The sequence below is a fragment of the Neomonachus schauinslandi genome, chromosome 6 (genome assembly GCF_002201575.2).
Source record: "Neomonachus schauinslandi chromosome 6, ASM220157v2, whole genome shotgun sequence".
In the NCBI taxonomy this organism is placed as follows: domain Eukaryota; kingdom Metazoa; phylum Chordata; class Mammalia; order Carnivora; family Phocidae; genus Neomonachus; species Neomonachus schauinslandi.
The window spans coordinates 51,738,081-51,762,742 of NC_058408.1; the positions used below are offsets into that span (position 1 = coordinate 51,738,081).

Below are 24,662 nucleotides of genomic sequence, written 5' to 3' on the forward strand. Positions count from 1 at the left end.
TCAGAACTGATCAACCAAATGAGCGAAGATTTGGCTCCTGACACTAAACTGAAATTGATGGAATAGAGCCAGAATGTGTACATACTAAAGAACAATTAAAAATAAAAAATGTTCAGCTAATAACATTTTTTAAAGATATGGACGAATCAATTGGTCTTATATTTTATTCGAATCAATATTTGAAATGTATATCCAGTGAAGATTCAGAAATAACTACTGATTTCATTGTTTTACCCATATTTGGCACATGGAATTGCTCTGAATTTTTTTTCTTCCTAATTTGGCATGCTAGATTACCTCAGTGTGCCAACCCAATAAGGAGGCAGTAATTTCAGAATGCTTACCCTCATCTCCCATTGATAGAACAGATAAAGTGTAGCTCCCTGAAAGAGCTCCTTCCCTTTGCTGGCACAGTGCTGCTATTTTGGTATCTGTCAGTGAAGAACAAATATCTAGTGGCAATAGAGGCTAGACGTGTGTTAGCCTGGGTAAACAGCTTTTGTTAATGGACAGTGTTCTAGCCACCAAACACCAAGTCCCTTACAGTGATAGGCGACCCAGAATTTCAAGATGTGGAAACTAGTAAAGCCAGGCCATCTTTTCTCCAACACACTTTTTTTTTTTTTTAAGATGTATTTATTTTAATTTTGAGAAAGAGCGAGAGCAGGGAGGAGGGGCAGAGGGAGAGAATCTCATGCAGACTCCCTGCTGAGCGCAGAGCCCAACGCAAGGCTTGATCCCAGGACCCCGAGATCACGACCTGAGCTGAAACGAAGAGTCCAATGCCCAGCTGAATGAACCACCCAGGCGACCCTCCATTACATTCTTGATATCCAACTTTCCCATTCAAGCTGGCACAACAAACATTCCAATTATATAAAGTAGGAAGTTTACAGTAATTTTCAACTTACCTCAATAATTTACTCTTCTCATGTAAATCAGCTGCTGCTTCTTCCTAAGTAGTATTATTGTATATATATATATTGCAAGAACTAACCAACATGCGCGGACTAATTTATCACACTGCCACTGTCAAGTGTCTAAGACCAGACACTTGTCAAGTTTTCACCTGCATTGTTGTAATGCCCTTTAAAAATTTTTCCATAGGCAATGTGGCCCCTGTCAGTCCATTATTCCAGATTATTGCTGCAATAATCAATACATCTACTCAGCAGATGGTTTGGCCCATATAAATCCCTCCTACTGATTCTATATTACCTTCCCACCTTCCTGAGGCTCAAACCTAAGACCCTCTGTACCACCTTCAGGGCAGAAGACTTCAAGTTTCCCACAGGACTGATAACCTGATGGTGATTCCCTAACCAAACAAAGTAATTCACCAGGGTAACCCAATGAGCCCATGTTCTCCTTTTGTCCACCCCCCTCCTTCTTCCACATCACTATGGTGCCTTATCTACTCAGTCTACTCCTTCCTTTAAGCCTTCTCCAGTCTGAACAGCCCTTTCCTTGTTAGAAGGGAGACAAATAGTAAGGGCATTCACTGTGCTAAATACTGTACAAATGCTCTCATTTAATTCATACAGAAATCCAATGAGACAGTACTACTATGTCCTTCATTCCTGAGATGAGGAAACTGAAATGTAGAGAATTTAGGTAATTTATGAATAAGTAGCAAATCTAAAACCTGAACTGGACACTGTTAACTTAAAAAGCCCCTAAAGCTGTTAACCTCTCGGCCTTTGCACAAGCTGTTCCGCTGCTCAGAAAGGTCTTACCCTCTTCTACTAGTTGGCAAGCACCTGGTCAACCTTCAAAGTCTGACTTAAATGCCCCCATCCCCCCCCTTTTTTTTTTAAAGATTTATTTATTTATTTGAGAGAGCGAGAATGAGAGAGAGCACATGAGAGGGGGGAGGGTCAGAGGGAGAAGCAGGCCCCTCGCCGAGCAGGGAGCCCGATGCGGGACTCAACCCCGGGACTCCAGGATCATGACCTGAGCCGAAGGCAGTCGCCCAACCAACTGAGCCACCGAGGCACCCCGCCATCCCCTTTTGAAGGCTTCTTCCACACTGCTCAATCAGTGGTAATTATTCTTCACTTTGTTCTACCCTATCATAGCCAAGTATCACTGCTATAAATATTTATTTTGCTTCTTTTACTTGTTTGTGAGGTCTTTGGAGGAAGGGATATTCTATTTATACCAGCACATTGCAGTAAACCAAAAATGTCTGTAACGTTACGAACTGCCCTAACAGACATCAGAACGCAAAGTTCCCTCCGTAACCACTCTACAGATTAAAAAAACTGAAATAATTCAGAATATAAATTAACATTTAACCTGAAATATTCAAGCTTGACAGTAAGTATGCATTGGTTATTAGGCTTGTTACCTGCTTAAATCACACATTTTGAATTTAAATACATATTCAAAGCTTCCTTTGGAATGCATAATAAATGTAACAGGTGTGATCTTTTCCGTGTATTTACACTAGTCAGCAACAGAAATAACTGGAAATGGTGGAGGAGGTAGAGAGGAATGCTGGCCATTCCTCTCTGCCACAGAAGGTCGTGACTGAGGACAACTTCGGAGACTGCCTCTCTCTATTGTTTATCACTCCTTGTGTGAGCACCTCAGGTCAGATTTAAAGATACATGTTTTGGAGGGAGAATGGGGGGAGGGTACAATTTTGTCTCAAAATGCAAGTCAGTTAATTTCAGCCAGTGAACAACCAAAGAAAAGGTAATCTGTTAAAGGAAAGCTGGAATACTGTGTTCAATGAGTCACCTTTCTAAATGTTTCTCAAGCCATGTTGACTATACTGGATTTTCACCTTACACACCAACTTATTTATGCTGTAATTAAAAAGTTCTTAAGTTTTGCAAGTGGTGACTCTCATCTTTTGTTTAGTTTATCTTAGTAAATACAATACTGGCCTTGGCAATTTCTTTTTTTTTTAAGTAATCTCTACACCCAGCATGGGACTAGAACTCACAACCCCAAGATCAAGAGTCAAATGCTCTACTGCTCTACCGAGTGAGCCAGCCGGGAGCCCAGGTAATTTCTTGGGTGGGGGAAGGGAGAGAAGGGAAGGGAAGAGAGAGAGAGAGAGAGAGAGGCTTGGCTTCCTTATCCTTTTTTTCTTGCCATGATTGTCTAAAGGGACCTCTATAAAGGGATTTGTGATTTTCTTGCACTATTATTCAAAGGATCAATAGGATATAGCCATATTTTTTAAAGTGTAGCTTGAGACATTTCTGAAATCAATTCAGTGGAACATAACTAGCCTGTAAACAAAACAAAAAACCTGACTACATCACAAGTAGCAAAAAAAGTATTGTTTAGTTAAATTTTCTTTTAGTCTTGTGTGCACAATGGCTTGTATTTTTGTACCATGAGTCTCCACCAAAAATGTCAGAAAGCCACAGGGCTACTTATAAACAAGAAAAGATTCAGTGTCCACATCAAAACCACTGTTCTTAATGGGCTTTTTACCATTTGAGGAATCAAGATACCTTCCATTATGAAACAAAATCCAATTACAGAAAGATATTTAATTAATCCTGTACTAAGAAACCTTCTAAATACCCTTTGTAATAATCGACCTAAACCCAAAGGATTTTATATGTTAGCAAGAATGTAATTTGTTTCACAGTGCAGTAATAAATCAGATTGAGAAGTAATTTATTTCATACTGTAGGAAATCTGAGTATTTATCTCTTTCATACAATTTAAAGGGTTCATCTCAGACAAAGCAAAAAATCTAATATGGAATAAAAAGTAAATGATAAATATTTCATCTTAGCACAATTTTAGTATAACTTTTCCACATGAACCAAAACCAAATATCATCTTCAAAAGACTATACCAGTTAATTCTTTTTTTTTTTTTTTTTAAAGATTTTATTTATTTGACAGAGAGAGACACAGTGAGAGAGGGAACACAAGCAGGGGGAGTGGGAGAGGGAGAAGCAGGCTTCCCGCGGAGCAGGGAGCCCGATGTGGGGCTCGATCCCAGGACCCTGGGATCATGACCTGAGCCGAAGGCAGACGCTTAATGACTGAGCCACCCAGGCGCCCCTATACCAGTTAATTCTTTAAAAATCTCACATCTGATAAGAAAACCATGTATCTCCAGAAAGTTGTATAATCATATTCAACCCCCCAACATCTATATTATTTAAATGTTTAGTATACAGTCCAATATTTTGTGTCTTTATCATACCTCTGAGACTTTCCATATTAGTGACCAAGTTTCATAGCAAACATGCTCCAGGGTTAGCAGCAGAAGTGTGCTTTGGGGGAGCTGAAGTTGTATAAAGGCACAACATACGTCAACATACTGAATATTCATATAATCTACAAACGGAAGTGTTCCTGGTAAGCACATTAATATTAATTCATTGATTCATTTCCTCTCTCTTTGCGCCTCCTGTAAATGTGCATGTGACACACACGCACACCACACAATGTCCTACACTTGCTGAGCGTGAGATGCTCCCTAGGACCTGGTCAGGTCACCGCCTACCTCCTCAGTTTCCCATGTCCTCTTTATTGTGCCACTTTATATCTGTTTTTGTTTCTTCTCTCCTTTGGCACGGAAAATTCCTACAAGTGTTTGAAGACTCAGCTCAGATCCCTAAAGAGGATCTTTACAGGACCACCAAAAAGAAATTAAATAAAGTTCTAAATTTTTTGGATAAGTTTTCATGGCGGAATATTGTGAAACTATGGCTAAAATGAAGTTTAAAAGATTATCCACAACTACTGATGGACTATCTCTCCTGACTTGGTAAAATATTGTGGTTAACTAAGGATTGGCAATAATATCTACCTAATATAGATAATTATAAAAATAGAAAAAAATGTAGGTTATATATATTAAATAGGACAAGAATGCAAAAGGCTAGATGTTTCTGTATTAATGAACACTTATAGAAGTATATTATGTTTTATTTATTTGGCTTTTGCTATTTTTTTGGTCCAGCTGACTCTTTTAAACTGTATCTATAAAACATCTACAGGGGCACCTGGCTGGCTCAGTCAGTAGAGCATTCAACTCTTGATCTCAGGGTCATGAGTCCAAGACACATGTTGGGAATGGAGCCTACCTAAAAAAAAAAAAAATCTACAAAGTGAAGTATAATGAATCCCTATATACTCATCTCCCAGTTTCAACAATTACCAACACACAGTCATCTAACTTCATCCACATCACTAACCACTCTACTGAATCCTAAATGTTTTTGAATCTTTGCAGACATTTCATCCATAATTATTATTATTTTTTTAAGATTTTATTTATTTATTTGAGAGAGAGACTGAGAGAGAGAGCACATGAGAGGGGGGAGGGTCGGGAGGGTCAGAGGGAGAAGCAGACTCCCTGCCGAGCAGGGAGCCCAATGCGGGACTTGATCCAGGGACTCCAGGATCATGACCTGAGCCGAAGGCAGTCGCTCAACCAACTGAGCCACCCAGGCGCCCTCATCCATAATTATTTTAATATATATCTCTAAATCATTTTAAACATAATTATAATATTATTGCATAAAAATGAATAATCTTAGTATCATTAAATATCTAATTAGTGGTCAGTTATAGATGTTTTTTATAGTGTGTTCAAATCAGCATCTAAACAATGGCAATAGACTGCATCTACTTAATATAAGCCATAAGTCTTTTCAAAATCAATGTATGAGATTCCCTTTATATTATTCATTAACAATATATTGTTTGAAGAAATTGCTGTAGTATGTTTTTAAGGTTCCTATGCCTTAAAATAGAGAATCAGGGTTTCATATTAGCAAGATAACTGTTACGATATAGTCTTTCATTCTATGGGCGCCTGGGTGGCTCAGTTGTTAAGCGTCTGCCTTGGGCTCAGGTCACGGTCCCAGGGTCCTGGGATCGAGCCCTGCATCTGGCTCCCTGCTCAGCGGGAAGCCTGCTTCTCCCTCTCCCACTCCCCCTGCTTGTGTTCCCTCTCTCACTGTGTCTCTCTCTGTCAAGTAAATAAATAAAATCTTAAAAAAAAAAAAAAGTATGGCTCACTGCTATCTTAAACTAGACAGCCATTATAAGGATGACATTTACAGAGAATAAACATCTGCAAGAACTTCATTTTTCTATTATGTGAGGACATGCACACCAAGACCCTTGGAGAATGGTTAAAAAAAATTACAAGTATTAAATCCGAATAATAATTGTACTAGAAGTTAATTTCATAATAGTTCTTAGTAATAACGTAAACATTCTGAAAGTTATCTGACTTTTAGATAGTTTGGTTCTCCATGTTGATGTTATAGCCCACTGGTAAAAATGTTACACTTCAAAAGACTGAATCATATGTGTTTAAATGTAGGTAACCTTCACCTAATAATCATATACATACATACAAGGCAAACACATGGGACACAGTGATATTTGCCACTATAAAACTCCTCTGACCCTCACTACATATGAAAGTATTAACCTAAGTTTTACTCCTAAAGCACTTTAAAATGCACTACTAAACATATAATAGTGTTTAGTGATGTAAATAAATCATTAAAAACCTGTAGACCTTTTTGTAGCCTGAACACAAAGCCAAAAGCAATACTTCTATTTTAATTCCCAGGAAGTTTTTCTCAGTTGCTATAGGAATACAGCTATCATATTAGAAAGGAAAAAAACAGCTCCAGAGTAGTGTGCGAGGCACCACCTACCATAGACCTGGGCTTGCTGATGGCCACCAGACTAGTGAGGAAGTCTTCATCATGCCGTTGGCTGAAAACATGGGCGTCATAGGCCACCATAATGGAGATTTCTTCCATCATCTTGCCAGCTGGCCCTTCCACAGCACCAGCTGCTACCCCAGCTCCAGACCAGACTATCCAAGGAAAACTCCTACTGCAGTTCAGTGCCAATGCCCACACCCACCTGAGTTTCAGGGGGCGGAGTATCAAAAATCCAGAAGGAAAAAAAGAAAAGGGAAAAAAAAAGAAAAGCAGCTGCTATCCCAGGCTTGTCTGGCAATTCACCCCCAGTAGAAAACCAAGGGAGGTCTCTTATCTGTGGAGGAAGTATACACTATAAACACCTTCTGCATTCTTAACACAGCAGCTGGAAAGTTCGGTTTTGGGAAATCTTCTTTCAGCTTCAAAAAGAGAAATAAAGAAAAGTTTTCTAACTGGAAATATCCATCCTATAGCAAAATCAAACAAAACAAAACAAAAGACCACCCCCAAAACTGATTTATGTTATGCTCTTGGTAATTAGAAACTTTCTAAGTTTATCTTCTTACTTCAGTATTACTTATATCAAGATTCTTCTTCTTGGAGGAGAAGTGGATTTTCTTACAGCTTATTTTTCCACATTCATAGAAAATAAATAGATGGCAAGCTTTAGTTTTTCAGAATTTCTAGAATTCTTGGTGCGGTTAAAAATTATCTCCTGAAGTATGAAAAAAAGAGATTCTTTTTCACCTCTGATTATTTCTGTTAAAGAAAAGTACCAAAATATAAAAATGAAACAGGGACTGCAATATCAATTAATTATCATTTCCCCTTCTCCCACTAAAAAACACACAAATATTTTAAATAAAATTCTTGCTTTGGGGAACTTTGTTTTCCGTTGTTATTCAGAAAGCAACACAAAGGTCCCATTTCTAAACTTATGGCTTTTCTCCCATAGATAAAAGTTCTCCTCTTTTTTTTTTTTAAGCTTAGAGGTTTCTTTTAATTACCCATATTAGCAGATAGTCATGAACTGGTGGTGTCTTAGCCACCAGAAGTGTTTTACAGTTGGAAACCATAAATGAATCTCAATATGCCCTAATGAAAAATTTGAAAGCTGCCCATAATTATCATTACAAGGCTGCCTAAATTACCAGGAAATATAATGTATGCTAATTCCATGGAAAAAGTATTAAGCAAATAAAAAGGGGGAGAACAAATGAAGCTCCTCCAAAAGTTGTTTTTCTAAAATTTCTAATTAAGCTATTATTGTCTCTGCTTTTTATAGATTATGACATTGCAGTACCATGAGAAATATCATTTGTTAGAAATAGAAATCAATTTGCCAATGTTTGTCTATAATCAAATACAGATACTGGTTGGAATTTTTAGCCCTAATTACCAATAGCATTGTTATGTTGTTTAATTGTTTGCCTTTCAAAGGACAAAACTTAGAATGAGATTCATGGTGTCTATTTTCCCCGAAGTACCTTCACCTAGATTAACATGATTACTTAAATAGCACCTTGTTCCATTTAAATATGATTAGGAGAATTTTGCAATTGCTATGCATTCTAGATTACACACACACACACACACACGGAAGGAGAAAAACACCTTATTGCTAGGAAACAGAAGCAAGTCTAATAGGCTTATTTTAAGGGAAAATGCAATACTTTCAATAAATCTTCAAGATTAAAACAGCCTCAAACTGTGCTTGACCCTCGTTGAAGCCAGTAAAGCATTTTCACTTCATTTTTTGCTACAATGCAGCTTTGTCTCTTATGCTTTATTTTTGTCAAAAAGTTTCCCAGCATCTTTATCTTAAGGCTGACTAACCAGGTAAAAATTGAACGGTAATCAAGAGACAAGGTTTCATAAAGCGTCCAGGCAGTTCATACCTTTTAAATTCCTTTTTATCTTTTCAGAAGTACTGTAAAAGATACTGTGAACCTCTTCACGCGTTCACTAGCACCAGAAGGTTTCAGGTTTATCTTGCAGCACCATTTTCTAGATGGGAAAGCAATTCCTCTTGCTTTCACGTTTTTCTTTGCTGCAGTGACTCAGTGCTTCTACCCTGATACCTGAATAAGGTGCGCTGACAAAGACACCTGTTGTGGAAGGTAAAGAAACTACTTCCCATAATGCCTCACTCCCTGCTGGCAACCGCCCAGGGGCAAACAAGAATTATAAACCACATTCGAGCAATTGCCTATGCACCCCGGGAGAGCAATTCAGTGTAACAATGGGTAATCTTCTTGGTTAGGAAGAACACTCATAACCCAAGGGGAAAAAAAGGACCAGAAAAACAATATCAAAAAGTTCAGGTGTTATGTATTAAACTCATAAACTATTTAGGGATCAGGGGTGTAAGAGTACAAAACAATTTTAGAAACATAATCAGAGGCTGTAAAGATACTTTTAAAATTACATAAACAGAAGCTAACGGCTTTAAATAATGCAGTCCTTTCCGAATTCCACACAGGTTCTCAGGTAAACAATCAGGTATTTTTTAAAGCTTCTGATTTATTACCTACAAAAGATTGTTCTAATTAGCCACAGCCACTGGAATTATTAATAACTTTTCATTTCTAAATCTAAGAGGTCCTCTATCAAAGCCAGAATGCATGCATTTTCTAGAGCAAGGGTTCCCTAAGTTAGACTTGCACCCTTCTTTTTTGTCACCCTTACAATGGTCCTCCATACTTGACTTTCAGAGTCTGGGCAGGAAAAATTCCAATGTTTCTTTTCTCTTACAATTAAATGTATACTTGTGGTCCCAACAAAATGCATACTTTTTGAAAACCGATGATCTATTTAAAAACCTGTCTTTGAACTGGCCTTTTCTCCAGTCTCAGAAATACCCTCCCCAAAGTTCAGGAGCCCTGTTACAGTCGTGTTTACAAACAGTCCTCTACTCCCTTGCAAGACATCTTTCTTACTCTTTTGCCTGTTCCCCTGTGAACTGATCCCACGGATCTCCCAGGATTGTTTCCACCTAAGTTTCTGCAGTCCTCTACTTCGCACCACGCAGCAACACTGAAAAAAGCCGTGGGGGTGGGGAATTACCTGAGATCAAGGGGTGTAGCAGCATTTGCTGCTAAAATTTACCAGGCAAGGAGTGTATATCCTACCGGCAGCAGAAAACAAGGCGGCAGTGGTAACCAATAGAGGGTCGCCAGTTCAAGCAGGAACTAGCTAGCAGTCTGTCCCAGGGCAAGTCATTCAACCTCCCTAGGTTTCAATTTCCTCATGGTCATGTAAATTGAGAGGGATGGACTAGATCTGAGGTTTTCACGTGCGCTCAGAAACTGTCCAAAGCTAAGTATCCAATTTCCCTCCACTAAACAGGCTTACTGGGGGATTTGAAGGTGGAAATAACTTTTTAATCTCTATCAGAATAAAAAACAAAGGGTAACATTAATCCCAGATGTTAAGAAAATCGGGGTTGCTATAATGTGTCCCCAAAAGGCAGTCGATTTTGTACCCTACTTTGGATTTTCTAATGCCAACTCTTTTGCCTATGAAGAGGATTCAGTGACAGTGCGGATACTTTTTATTAGTTATTCTTTACAGTCTTTTCAGTTTAGAGGCCAACCTGGCTACAAAAAGCCTCTCCAGATCTCATTAAAATAAGAAAATTTTAGTGAATAAAATATCTTTAATGATTTGTAAGTGCCGTTTTAACATTTTACATAGGACGATTTTACTATGGTAGCTGATTTGTTCCAACAATCATTCTTCTAGGATTATTACATTTTAACAACAACATACCTGGGTCATACTGAGTGAGTATGAGTCTAATAAACCATTCCTGGCCTTCAGAAAACATCTGTTCTCACGTGTCAAATGTAGGTATAGCCAAAACAAAAAATCAAGGAAAACATGAATAAGATGTGAACATTTTTTAAATTTCTGTGTTCTCCCCAAATGCAGCAAAGCAGCAAAGTAGCTTTATGATGGGAGTGGTATTCAAATCAAAGGAGCAAATATGTGAAAAACAGACAGCATGTCTTTAAAAAGAGCCACAAGATGGGGAGCCTGGGTGGCTCAGTCGTTAAGCGTCTGCCTTCAGCTCAGGTCATGATCCAGGGTCCTGGGATCAAGCCCCTGCTCAGCGGGGAGCCTGCTTCTCCCTCTCCCACTCCCCCTGCTTGTGTTCCCTCTCTCGCTGTGTCTCTCTCTGTCAAATATACAAAAAAATAAAAAATAAAAAATAAAAAGAGCTACAAGAGTGGCTGCAAAGACCCTTTCCCCATGCCTCAGGTTCTGCTTGTTGAACTTCTCACAACAGCCATAAAGTCGGGGCAAGATGGAAAGGAGAAGAAAAGCACCAGGGAAGAAATGTGGTCTCAAGGGCAGAGGGTCTTCTGAGCCTTCCGCATGCACAGGTGGAACCCTCTAGACACTCTCCTTCCCTCCCCGGTGGTTCCTGTGTGTTTATTCCTAAATCAGTCAACATAAACATTCATGAAGTGTATGTGACTCAGTTTTAAGAGATCTTCACAAAATATTCATGTATTGACATAAACAACTGTAAGAAAGACAAAATTCTACAAGTACTTTCTTAATCACAGAAAACCAATATTCCAAGTAGGTTTTACACTTAGGAGTGCACATTATAAAACCCAAGTGCTCTAAGTGGGGGAACAAAATATAAAAGGAGAATGAGAAGTCACAGAAGTATCAAGAGCAGAAAGCTTTTCAGAGTATTTTGGATTTCAGAGTAGTCTAGTGACACATACTGAGTTTTTACAAAGGGAAAAGACCAAAAAGTAAAAGAAAAAGAAGCAAAATCTTAGTTTTCTTTAAAAAATCATGCAAAGGTAAATACAGAAAACCTTTATTCTTGTGTTGAATTCCAGCCATTCAGCTCATTATCTTTCCTATCTTCCTAGCAATTGCTAGGCAAATTCAAAACCCCAGAAAGCATAGATTCTTAAGGAAAAAAAAAAAAAATCCCCAGAGTTAAAGAAAAGAAAAACCAGTGGGGCCTAAAATACTTGCCTAACAGCTATACTGGGTATCTTACTTCCTCATTCGTATCTCACTACAAAGAATGTGGGTGAGGGAGAGTCCAGACCGTGAGTCTGCAACTCTCTAGCAGTCAGCTTTTTACCTCATTTGTAACTCTAAAATCCACAGCCAACTGTTAAACGCAAAACAACAGGCCCAAAATGAAGTCACTTTTGTGAAGCCCCACGTTACCAAACAGAGTCTTCATTACAGTTTTGGCTCTCCCAGAAATGGAATCTTAAACCAGTCACTCAGAAATCGCCTGATCAGCACTAGTTGGATAATCTGCCTGACAGACCCCTTTTGAAATAATCAACCTGCTTTTTTGCCTACTGTTAACTTCTTTGTTCCTACTCCCTTTTGCTTACGAAAGTCTTTTCTTTGGTACAGCTCCTCAGAGCTCCTTCCTATCTGCTAGATTGGATGCTGCTCAAGTCATAAATCATTGGATAAAGCCAATAAGATCTTTAAAATTTACTCAGTCGAATTTTGTTTTTTAACACAACACATTCACTTAAACTTTACCTAACCAAAAATAAGTGTTTCCAGTGTTGTAAGCATTCACTGATATTTGCCAAGGATGGTTTCAGACACATCTAAAAATATGAGCAATGCTTCATCGTGTCTCATTTTGAGCAGAATACACAACTCACCTGTAATTACAAATAACTTTACCTTAATTTTTAAAGCATTCAAAATATTTTTTAAATTAAAATTTTTTTTTAAATTTTAAAAAAGTTTTACTAACAACCAAATCAAACCATTCCACAAGGATAATGTTTTAGATCCCCCCCTTTTTTTTTTAACCAAGATCAGAAGGTAGTTTTAGTTTTAGGGAACAGCAAAAAAGTGTGAACTAGTTTTATTTACATGTTCATTTGTTTCAAGTTCTTCCTGCAGGGCTGGTGACTCCAGCCTGGATAAGTCCCTTTCCAATGGGCCCTCAGGTCGCTGCAGCAGTGGTGGGCTTGATGATCATGAGGGGGAAGTGGGTGGGGGCGCTGGGTTGAATAGATGATGGGGATTAAGGAGGCACTTGTGATGAGCACCAGGTGATGGATGGAAGTGTTGAATCACTATATTATATACCTGAAATTAATATTACTGTTAACAAGAATTTAAAAACTAAAAACAACAACAACAAACCAACTTGATGAATTTGATGCTACGTGAATTATATCTCAATTTAAAAAACCCAACAGCATTTGCTAAATGCTTGTAATGTGCATGGGAGGTGGGGGGGGGCTTACAAATTTTTAATATAGTAACATATAATCTAGTTATAATGATGACTAATAGGGGCGCCTGGGTGGCTCAGTCGATTAAGCATCTGACTCTTGATCTCGTTTCAGGTCTTAATCTCAGGGTCATGAGTTCAAGCCCCATGTTGGGCTCCACACTGAGTATGGAGCCTACTTAAAACACACACACACGCACACACACAAATAATAACTAATGTACCCTTAAAAAGTCTTTTATAGTAATAATAGGAACTAATATGTAGTAAGCATTCACTATGTCCTAGACATAGAATCCCATTTAATCTTCACAATAAGTCTGTAACTAGGAACTATAATTATCCCTTCTTCTCCACTGAAGTATGGAGAAGTTTAGTGATTTGACTCAATTATCACAATTAGAGATGGAGCTGATAAGATTCAAAAACCAGTGTGTCTGGCTCCAAAGTGCATGCCCTTGACAATAAGGGAAGTGAGCAGACATAAACTGAGAATCGGCCATGTGCCAGACACCCCTGCTTTTCAAATACTGATATCTCCTTCCCCCGCCCACCCCCCAGAACACAATACACTATGTTTGCCAAGTAATGCCATCATAAGTGACTTTAGGACTGTAAGAGTATGAAGTCCATCTGCATACAGGAAAGCCTGCATGGAAAAGACGGAATGGATTTGGATAGGCAAAGTGAAATCATTTTTTACAGGGAAAATAAGCCTGGTCTCAGTGCTGATATTGGTGGGGTACAGTAGGAGATAAGATTTCAAAGGCAGGTTTGAATTGGCCTGTGGTAGGTTTCAAATATCAGGTCAACAACTTCGGAAATCGCAGTGTATAGGCCTTGGCCTGTGGTGGGTTCCAAATATCAGGTCAACAACTTCGGAAAATGCGGAGTATAGGCCAAGGGCGGCCACTGAAGACTACGAAGTTTTTGCCTTCCTAGCCTCCATTTCTGTCACTAGAGGAAGGACCTATATTATAAGGGTTAACACATGGGCTTCAGAGTTCAGAATAACCTGGGGTAACATCTGACTCTGCCACATACTAGCTCTGTGACCATAAGCAAATTCTATAAGCTGTCTTACCCTTGGTTTTGGCATCCATACAATAAGAAAATAGTAACAATGTTGTTACTATGAGGGATAATAAGATAATGCACATAAAATCCCTTAGTAAGCTGTCCCACTCTAGAAAGCATTTGGTTAATGATGCTGTTATTTGCTGTTATTATCAATATTAATAAAAATGATGTCTGCAGGGACAAGATCATTTTTTAACACCGAAGAGAAGATGGAATTGTAACTTTCAGAACTGATAACTTTCAGTATCCGAGAACACAATGTCTCCATTTTCTATTTCCTTATCCAATTAATAAATATCCAGGAGAAAGAAATAGATGATGTCACACAACTCCAACCTTCCACCAGTTTTCCCTAAGCAATTAAATGTTTTTTAGATGTTGCTTTATTTGGGAGCAAATTGGTTAATTCACACGCATCCTTCTGTCAGAAATCACTGAGACAGGTTAGAGGACATGAAAGGTTAATAATGTGTGTGTGTGGAGTCTCTTGTACTTTTGCAGCCCTCTCCAGTTTCCTGATGACAATGCTGACAGAGTTTAATCAATTACCTCTTATTAAATTAAGCAATTGTGACAAGAACAGGGAACAAAGAGAGCATTTGTTGTATACCGATATTCATCTGTTGTAACCTGATCAACAAAACACTGTTACTATGGGCTAACATGTGGAAATACATAATCCTTCTTTATAATTGTATTATAACAAGATTTTCCATTGTTCATTGGTACCTTAGAATTAAGAAATGTCCTATACAATGGTTTAGAGTAACAGCTTATCTGGAAGCTTAGACCTGACCAATAAAATTTTAATCCATTTCATTTCAAAGAGATCAACTGAGTTTGATGAGGAGTGTAGGAGGAGGGAAGAGAGAAGTAACACATTATTTTTTTTTTTTTAAAGATTTATTTATTTATTTGAGAGAGCGAGAATGAGAGAGAGAGAGAGAGAGTACATGAGAGCGGGGAGGGTTAGAGGGAGAAGCAGGTTCCTCGCCGAGCAGGGAGCCCGATGCGGGACTCGATCCAGGGACTCCAGGATCATGACCTGAGCCGAAGGCAGTCGCTTAACCAACTGAGCCACCCAGGCGCCCCCGAAGTAACACATTATTTAACGTCTACTGTGCTGGGATGGAGCTTTAACTACACTCTCCTAATTTTTACAATAATACTATGAAGCTGGTTTTATTATCCCCATTTTACAGAAGAGTAAACCACTGCCCTATGGGTTTAAGTAATTTAAGGTCACACTGCTAGTATATGAAAACCATGATTAAAACTGAAATATGTGATTACACAGGCTGTGTGTCCCCCCAACCCCCAACAGGTTCATCATAAAATGAATTCAAGAAAGAAGAAAGTAAACTCAACTTGGAGATCCTGAAATAGAAGCTTCACAATTTCCAAAGCTGCACTTTGTATCTCTCTTCTCTTAGTATTTTGTTTTAAATTTTTTTTAAGCAAGTTCTATGCCCAACATGGGGCTTGAACTCAGGACCCCAAGATCAAGGGTCACATGTTCCACCAACTGAGGCAGCCAGGCGTCCCCCTCTTAGTATTTTCCTTTATTATTATATCATTGTATATTCAAAATATGAACTAAAAACTCATTTTGCATCTAACAGTATTATTTATAAAACATTTGCAAATAGAAAGAAAACTGAGGCCAACTACTGAGAAGTGTAATGCACATATTAACAGTCTGCTACAATAGAAAATATCGTGTGGATTGAAGCAGCATTCCTTCAATGACCTGTCAACAGCAGCTTCTCTGTGGTTTAAAATTGGCCTTTTGTTTGCTTTAAGAGCAAGAGTAAATTGCCTGATGGGTTAATAGAAAAATAACAAAAAGGCCTTAGTATTTTTTAACAGTGGTCTTAGTAGGAGTGGTAGCAATTTCATTCACTTCAACAAGAATTTATTTATTTTTATTTTTTTTAAAGATTTTATTTTTAAGTAATCTCTACACCCAATGTGGGGCTTGAATTTACAATCCTGAGATCAAGAGTCATATGCTCTACCTACCAAGCCAGCCAGGCAACTCAAGAATTTATTTTTTATGTTCAATCTAAAATATTTTCCCAGGGGCGCCTGGGTGGCTCACTTGGTTAAGCGTCTGCCTTCGGCTCAGGTCATGATTCCAGGGTCCTGGGATTGAGTCCCACATCGGCCTCCTGGCTCAACGGGGAGCCTGCTTCTCCCTCTGACCCTCTCCCCTCTCATGCTGTTTCTCTCTCTCTCATAAATAAATAAATAAATAAATAAATAAATAAATAAATAAAATCTTTTAAAAAATTAATTAAATAAAATATTTTCCCAAAAATGGTCATTTCAGGTTTAAGAACTGTCATAAAGCATCATCATAACGTATATCGCTCCAATATCATGATTTTTTTTACCTAAAATTAGCTAACATCCTTATGTATTACTTATAAAAGACAGCAGGAAGTAAAGAGAGAATATTAGTGTCTACATAGCTGCCCAAGGGTTTACTTTCAGTTACGAATTCTAATGCATTACGATGCATCCTTATTTAAAAGTGTCCCTTTGGTGGCTCAGTTCTGGTTTCTGCTCAGGTCATGATCTCAGGGTCATGAGACTGAGTCTCACGTCAGGCTCCGTGCTCAGTGTGGAGTCTGCTGGAGATTCTCTCCTTCTCCCTCCTCCTCTGCTCCTCCCCCCACGCTGGATTGCCTGTGTACTCGTGCCACTCTCTCTCTTTCTGTCAAATAATGAATGAATGAATGAATAAATGGATGACTAAATAAATAATCTTTAAAAAAAGAAAGTCTCGGGGCGCCTGGGTGGCTCAGTCGTTAAGTGTCTGCCTTCGGCTCAGGTCATGATCCCAGGGTCCTGGGATCGAGCCCTGCATCAGGCTCCCTGCTCAGCGGGAAGCCTGCTTCTCTCTCTCCCACTGCCCCTGCTGGTGTTCCCTCTCTCACTGTGTCTCTCTCTGTGAAATAAATAAATAAAATCTTAAAAAAAAGAAAGTCTCTTTGAGGGGCACCTGGCTGGCTCAGTCAGTGGAATGTGCGACTCTTGATATTGGGGTTGTGACTTCCAGCCCCCCACTGGGTGTCAAGGTTACCTGAAAATAAAATCTTTAAAAAATAAAAAATAAAAAAATAAAAATGTCCATTTGGGACAACTTAGCATGCATTTGTGGAGAATTTTAAGTATGCAACATGAGATTACAGTTTATAATACTAAATGACCAAGCTGAGACTAGAGCAATGTATATATGCTGGCAAATCTGTATAAATGATCAGATCGTAAAACTGAATACAAATATATATTAAATATTGATTTGTGGGTAATTTTAATTTATGTAAATATAATGCCTTTTGCTTCTCCTAATGGCCATCTAGCTTTTGACACTTTACTACTTACTAGTATCTGTACTCCAAAGAGTACAAAAACAGGGAATAAAGGAACAACTCTAATTAGTGATTAATTGGTAGATGTTATTTCTAATCATCTCTGTCAAATGACTACACTAGAAAAACAACTAAAAATTAAGAGCTAAAATAAATAAAATGTTCATTATTTGAAAATTTTCAATTAAATATTTTTTCCATACTTTCTATTATCTATTCCCATGTATAGAGGAGAGCTGTCTAAAGGAATTTCATAAGAAAACTGCCCCATGAGGTTGACTAAATAACAAAATTAATGTTAAGCAAGAAGTTCTGGTATTAAACTTTATAAAGAATAAAATGAATTTTTCCATTATCTGCACTTGGAACACATAATGGAAGCATCATTAACTGGCTGCTTTTATTAACTATTTTATTCACTATTAAAACTTGTGCTGTACTGCATGGAGCACTGGGTGTTACACAAAAACAATCAATTGTGGATCACTACATCAAAAACTAATGATGTATGGTGACTAACATAACATAAAATAAAATAAAATTAAAAAAAGAAAACTTGTGAATCTTTTACTCTAAAGCCACTCTTTAAATTTCAACAGTAACGTTTTTTTCCCTTCTCTCCATTCTTCCTCCCATTATCTATCTCCCTCATACACATCTCTTTTAAAAAATTATTTTTGTCCTAAACTATTTGATTCTTTAGCACATCGTGTATTTATCAGATAACTTACTAAGTATACACCTTTATATACTTTTTTTTTTTTAAGATTTTTATTCATTTATTTGACAGAGAGAGAGACAGCGAGAGGGGGAACACAAGCAAGGGGAGTGTGACAGGGAGAAGCAGGCTTCCCGCGGAGCGAGGAGCCCGATGCGGGGCTCGATGCGGGGCTCGATCCCAGGACACTGGGATCATGACCTGAGCCGAAGGCAGACGCTTAACGACTGAGCCACCCAGGCGCCCCCTTTATATACATTTTTAAACTTAACTCCAGTTATTCTACATTGTTCCCTCTATACAAGGGTTGACAATATAAATGAGATATGAACACAGTACATGATCTTACAGATGGCACTTTATAAATGAGTCCTACATTAGCCGAGTGTAGATAATTGTTCTATTATAGTTACTGCATCTACCAGTAATTCAATATTGCTAAAAAACAAAAACAAAACCCTTTATTTTATATTAGGGTAATATCTTAATGAAGATATTTCATTAAAAAAAAATCCCACTGATATGTACAGGGTAATTAACCATTGTGCAAGACGATATCCTAGGAGTTCGTTCCTGTGAAAGAAAATAGCTATAAATTTGTCCAAAGCCTCAAGAAAAAAATTATAAAGCAACCATTTTTATAAAGGAGCTTCGTTCAAAGACAAAAGTTCTCTTTGAAATCACACAGTTTAATGCAGACTGCGTTAGCACTATTAATATAAATTTCCTATGTTCTTTTTATTATTAATATATTTGTAAAAGTGGTCTTTAACCTTACAATGCCACAGAATACAAAGGAAGCAGTAAACAAATTTACTGGTATTTTGTATTTACCCCAGGGCAGTTGAACAGAAGCAAAGGGAAGGAAATGGGTCTGAGATTTGGATAATAATACAACTCTCTATGTCATAGTGGGAAGACTTAAACCTCTGGCAAGTGAAGGCTAAGTGACAGGAGTCTGACAGTACCTTGCAATGTTGACAGCACCACTTCCCACCCCAAAGCCCTTAGCTTACATGAGTCTTCTGAATTTCTGGGTCAAATAATCAAAAAATAAAACCATTATAGGTAATACTATTATCTCTACTTCCCTCTCCTAAAACCTTAATGTATTTCCTCTAAAAAGAAAATCGCTTCCTTAGCATTAAAAAACAGTATTTTAGAATTTTGTATCCAACCATTAGAAACCATTTCTTTACCCAGCATATATCACTGACAAGGTATTATGTTGAAAAAAAGTAAAGCAAATGATGAACATACAACAATGTTACTAAGAGGTTGAAGGGAGAAAAGCAACTGTTTACATTAAATATATTGTGGTTTGGTTTTGTTTTACTACAAAAAGCCCATATATAAGTTACAAAAAAGATGCAGAAATCAGAAGAAACTCAAAGTGAAACAACTTCCTCTTGGTTTTAATGGTCAATAAAGAAATACATAAATTTAAAATAAATAAGTCTTTTAAGCCTTTACTAGCTATAGGCTTATTAGTTATTTTGGCAGTTGCTAATAAGCAACAGTCTCTTCTGTAAGGCTAAAGCACATGCAATTAACAGGTTTTCAGGAAAAGATAAATGCAAAATTAGGGAATAGTATTTGAAAAGCAAAAAGGAAAAAGTATTAACTTGCTAAACAGACTGTAACAGAGATTTAGTGACTTCTGCAATAGTGGTTAAACATTTTGTTTTCCACTGGCACCAAATGAGATGTTACTTTAGTACATTAACATTTTAACTTTATTTAAATGGTGATCATTATACTCAACAGCCTAATTATTTTGAATATCTCAAATTAAATCAGACCAGTATGCTCCAATTACTACTAACAGTGATCTCTATAGATCTCCTTCTCTGCCAGTATTTTCCTCAAATCCCCAGTTTCAGGGTAGTCACAGCCCTGGCTTGTATTTTTTAAAAATTTTATCCTACTGTGACATGAAATTAGTAAAGCCACAGCTTCATGATGCTGCTTAAGCTACTAGATCCCTGAAAAACTTGCTCTTTAACGTGAACATTTTGTTTTTAATTTTAAGTAGGCTCCAGGCCCAATGTGGGACTCGAATGCACAACCCTGAGATTGAGAATCGCATACTCGAGGTGCCTTGGTGGTACAGTCGGTTAAGCATCTGACTCTTGGTTTCAGCTCAGGTCAAGATCTCAGGGTTGTGAGATCGAGCCCTGCATTGGGCTCCATGCTCAGCTAGGAGTCTACTTCAGATTCTCTCTCCCTCTCCCTCTGCCCCTCCCACTTGTGCACACGCTCTCCCTCTCTCTCAAATAAATAAATCTTAAAAAAAAAAAAAAAAAAGAGTTGCATGCTCTATCCACTGAGCCAGCCAGGCACCCCTGATGTGCACATTTTGTAATAACTCTTTTTACAGATCTTACTATATCAACGCAGTGACTAAAGAGGAATACCCTTTAATCCATTGGGTATAATAATGGAAACTTTTTTAAAAAGGAAAATGGCAAATAACTGAATGGAAAATTACTGTAGAATTTCAACTGTTGTGGGGGAAAGAAAAGATAGGAAATGGAATGCAATGCTATCATTTTGAGGATTCAAGGGAAAATTTCCCTCCCTATTCCTGTACTTTTCCCCTTCCTCATTTTTAATAATATGTTGCAAGTTGTGTAAATGGTGGAAGGCCATGACTACCAATCCCCTTGTTCACAAAATCAATTCCTCTCTGACTTTTCTTAGTCTACGCCGAGCAAGCTTGATGCAGGGGCTAGGAAGAGTCCACTTTAATAAATGAGCTAAGGAAAAGAACTTACAAATGTGAAGTGCCTTGTGTCTGGGTTGCAATCATGCCTTATATTGGTTCTACAACCAAACACCTGTGATCTTAGAAAGGCAGCTTCTTATTTTATTTTAAAAGAACAGCTTTGGACTAAATGATTGAAGAGTCTACTTCAGTTTAACATCCATAACTCCACCTTGAAGCATACTGTTATAAAGAATTATAATCTATTAAATAAATAATTACTCCATCTTTAAACCTGCCGAGACGGGACACTTAATACCAGGTTAGTAGGATCTTTTGAGTGGTTTCTCTTTTTGTTTTCCATAGTTTGCCTCAGACCAAACTCAATAATCTACCACGAAAATCTAATTGTCCAAATAAGAGTAAAAGGCTAAGAAAAATGCCCTCCCAAAAGTCAGCAAGCAGTTTGTAATGATATGCATGGCTAAGACATGAATTTTAATGACCTCTATTTTGTTTTCAACAGCAACCAGAATTAAACATGAGCAGACTCTTCAAACTGTAAAACTCTCCATTGAGTCATATAAATTTCTTAAACATGGCACTGTTAACATTTGGGGATGAATAATTTTTTCTTATAGAACGCTGTCCTATGAATTTTAAGATGGTCTGCACCATCACTGGCCTCTACACATGAGATATTAGTAGTAGCCATTCCCCAAGGTTGTGGCAACTCCAAAGTTTTTGGACTTTGCCAGATGTCCCCGGGGTGCAGTGGGGGGGCCTACCCTGAGTTGAGAACCATGAATATAGATCTGTATCTATAAATTAAAATTATGGAAAGGGGTTATTTTTAAATCCCAAATTGACGTCCAACCATTAGACTTTTAAAAATAATTTCTATGATTTCAGGCCCTACTGATATTGTCTCAAACTCTATTGAAAATTACCAATATCAAGTGCAATTATGTTAAGAAATTGCATTCTGAGGGTTGTGGAAAGGGAGGTGGGTAGGTGGATGGGGTAACTGGGGTGATGGGCATTAAGGAGGGCCCCTGATGTGATGAACACTGGGTGTTATTCACAACTAATGAATCACTGAACATTCTATCAAAAACTAATGATGTACTATAAGTTGGCTAATTGAATTTAAATTTTAAAAATTACATTAAAAAGAAGAAAATTACCAATAAATGAGTCATTCATTAATATTTGTGAAGAACTTTCTTTCACTTTGACTCTATAAGGTTTTTGCCTCCAGAACATTTACGTATTCTTCTTTTTTTAGTTTTATTGAAGTATAATTGACAAAAAAAATTGTATGTATTTAAGGTATACGGTTTGATGTTTTGATATTAAATATTCTTAAAATTGGAAAAATCATAGTCAGTTACTGACAAATTACTTGTGGTGTCTCATTGTTACAGACATTGTTTATATATCAGTATTAATTACTTATATGTTGGAATATATATTATTCAACTTCAACAATCAGTTTTATAAAGTAGTATCCACGACTTTCAGACATAGGAGGGTTCTAAAAAGATGTCAGATTCTTAGGTTTCTGAAGGGGACCAGAATATGCTACCCCAAAATATGCCACAAAATATGCCTAAGGACTATTTTGAGCTGAAAGAAATTGAGAAGCCGCAGACTATTTTGAGCTGAAAGAAATTGAGAAGCCGCTGCCCCCATCTGCCTAAAAGCAGAGTATAAATTTCCCTTTTGTAAAGAAAATTCCCATCTGCGCCTGGGTGGCTCAGTCGTTAAGCGTCTGCCTTCGGCTCAGGTCGTGATCTCAGGGTCCTGGGATCGAGTCCCACATCGGGCTCCCTGCTCGGCAGGAAGCCTGCTTCTCGCTCTCCCACTCCCCCTGCTTGTGTTCCTGCTCTCGCTATCTCTCTCTCTGTCAAATAAATAAATGAAATCTTTAAAAAAAAAAAAAAAAGAAAAGAAAATTCCCATCTGTAAAGGGGCCCCCTCCACAACCCTTTTCTACTATTAGTTTCCCTCCTACATTTCCTAGTTACCTTCTCACAATTTACCCTCCTCCAAGCCCAAACCCCCTTCTCCTTTGTCTAGTCACCTCTCTACAATTTATCACCCTTTGTTAAAACGGTATATAAGTTCCCAGATCTAGCTGCCTCTTTGGGTTTTCATTTCTTTTCTGTGAAGTTGCTATTTATATAAAAAGTATTAATATCAATAAAGAAACATATGCCTTTTTTCCTGTTAATCTGTCTTTTGTCAGTTTAATTCATAGGCCCCTAGACACAGAACCTGAGAGGGTAGAAGAAAAGTTTCCCCCTAATTATGTTTCCAACCCATAATTTGTTGATGAAATTATCATGAAAAAGATGACAATTATATTTATTCATAAATATATACTACCCCATGGATTCATAGAGTATTGGAATTGGCTTTAGAGAGTACTATCTAGTTCCTGATTTACAGAGGAGGAAACCAGAGGCTAGGGTTAGGCCATGAAAAAGTAAAAATTTCATTTTTAAAAAATGAGGGGAAGATGAAAGGGAAAAAGCTTAAGAAGGAAGAAGAAACAAAACCAGGAGGGAGGGAAGTAAAGCCTTTCGAGGGGTGTGGCTTTAGTGTGACAAACCAAAGCCTCACATACTGCAGACTTCAGTCCCTGGGATCCACACAGAACAAGAACTGGAGAAGTAATGAATGTAGTTTTACAGCTCTGAACACACTCAGTGCTTCCTGTCAAGGGCCAAGTGTTGCTGGAGGAGACCTGCAACAGACTGGCCAGATACAACTTCCCCGGGCGGTGGTAGACAGAACTACCTGGCTGCTAGACTGACATTTTATAGCACTCGATTAACTGGATTTCCTGTTAAATGGTGGGGACCAAGGGTGTGTTGAGTAATGTTTTAAGCTTTTATGTTTGGAAAGTTTTCCTTATGTGTTTATCCTGGGGTTTTTAAATCTAAAAGTCTAACTTTAAAAATATAATAAATAAAACAGAAATAAAAAAAGGTAGATCCAGTAAAACATAGTGGTTGACCTTTGGCTGCTTCTAAACAAGTTTTAGATTGTATTTTAAAGTTGTCCAGATGTTCCAATGTGTAATTGGTTAGTTTTATCTGAAAGCATTTGAATAGGCATAGGACTTTGTAATATTTTAAAATAAGAGCAAAAAGTATCTTCTCATTTAAACCGGCCGTTTAATGAAAACAATGCTCTGTTAGTATAAACAAATAAAAAGGGCTGATGAACATCCATCCATCATTAAAAATGGCTTAGAAACAGTTCAAATACAAAAAGGTAGTTGGAAAATTTTGCTGTATCTAACTTCAGTGAAGTTCAAGAGAACACAGTTACTAAGTGTCTCCCATTTATAGAGCAGAGTGCTAAACATCTGGAGTATCAGACTGAAAAACTCAAGAAACCCAGATCTTTATCAGTAGGCTGTAGAAGAAAATGAAAGAAATTTCTACACACGGGGCGCCTGGGTGGCTCAGTCGTTAAGTGTCTGCCTTCGGCTCAGGTCATGATCCCAGGGTTCTGGGATCGAGCCCTGCATCGGGCTCCCTGCTCTGCAGGAAGCCTGCTTCTCCCTCTCCCACTTCCCCTGCTTGTGTTTCCTCTCTCTCTGTGTCTTTCTCTGTCAAATAAATAAATAAAAAATCTTAAAAAAAAAAAGAAATTTCTACACATAATGAAAGTAAATATATTCATTCCTCATTCCCCACAAAAACACAAATAATAACCTCAGTCCATTTTAAAATGTCTTTGAATTGAGCCTTTCTTTTCACTGCTTTTAATAGTCCCTCTTTCTCAAGAGCCTTTGCTTAACAGATGCAGAAAACAAGGCCCATAGAAGGGGAATGAAATGC

At 37.8% G+C, this 24,662-nt stretch overlaps 1 protein-coding gene across 5 annotated transcripts in view; it reads right to left on the reverse strand.

Annotated features, from left to right (window-relative positions):
• Positions 1 to 24,662, reverse strand: part of RABGAP1L (RAB GTPase activating protein 1 like) — a 776,559-nt gene that overhangs the window by 94,738 nt on the left and 657,159 nt on the right. For 2 of the 5 annotated variants that reach the window (XM_044915944.1, XM_021682813.1), the window contains exon 1: positions 6,662 to 6,772. The exons of the other annotated variants lie outside the window; for them this stretch is intronic. In XM_044915944.1, coding sequence (XP_044771879.1) covers positions 6,662 to 6,772 — 111 coding nt within the window. Of the gene's footprint in view, positions 1 to 6,661; positions 6,773 to 24,662 lie in introns of those variants that run through there. 5 annotated transcript variants of the gene reach the window in all.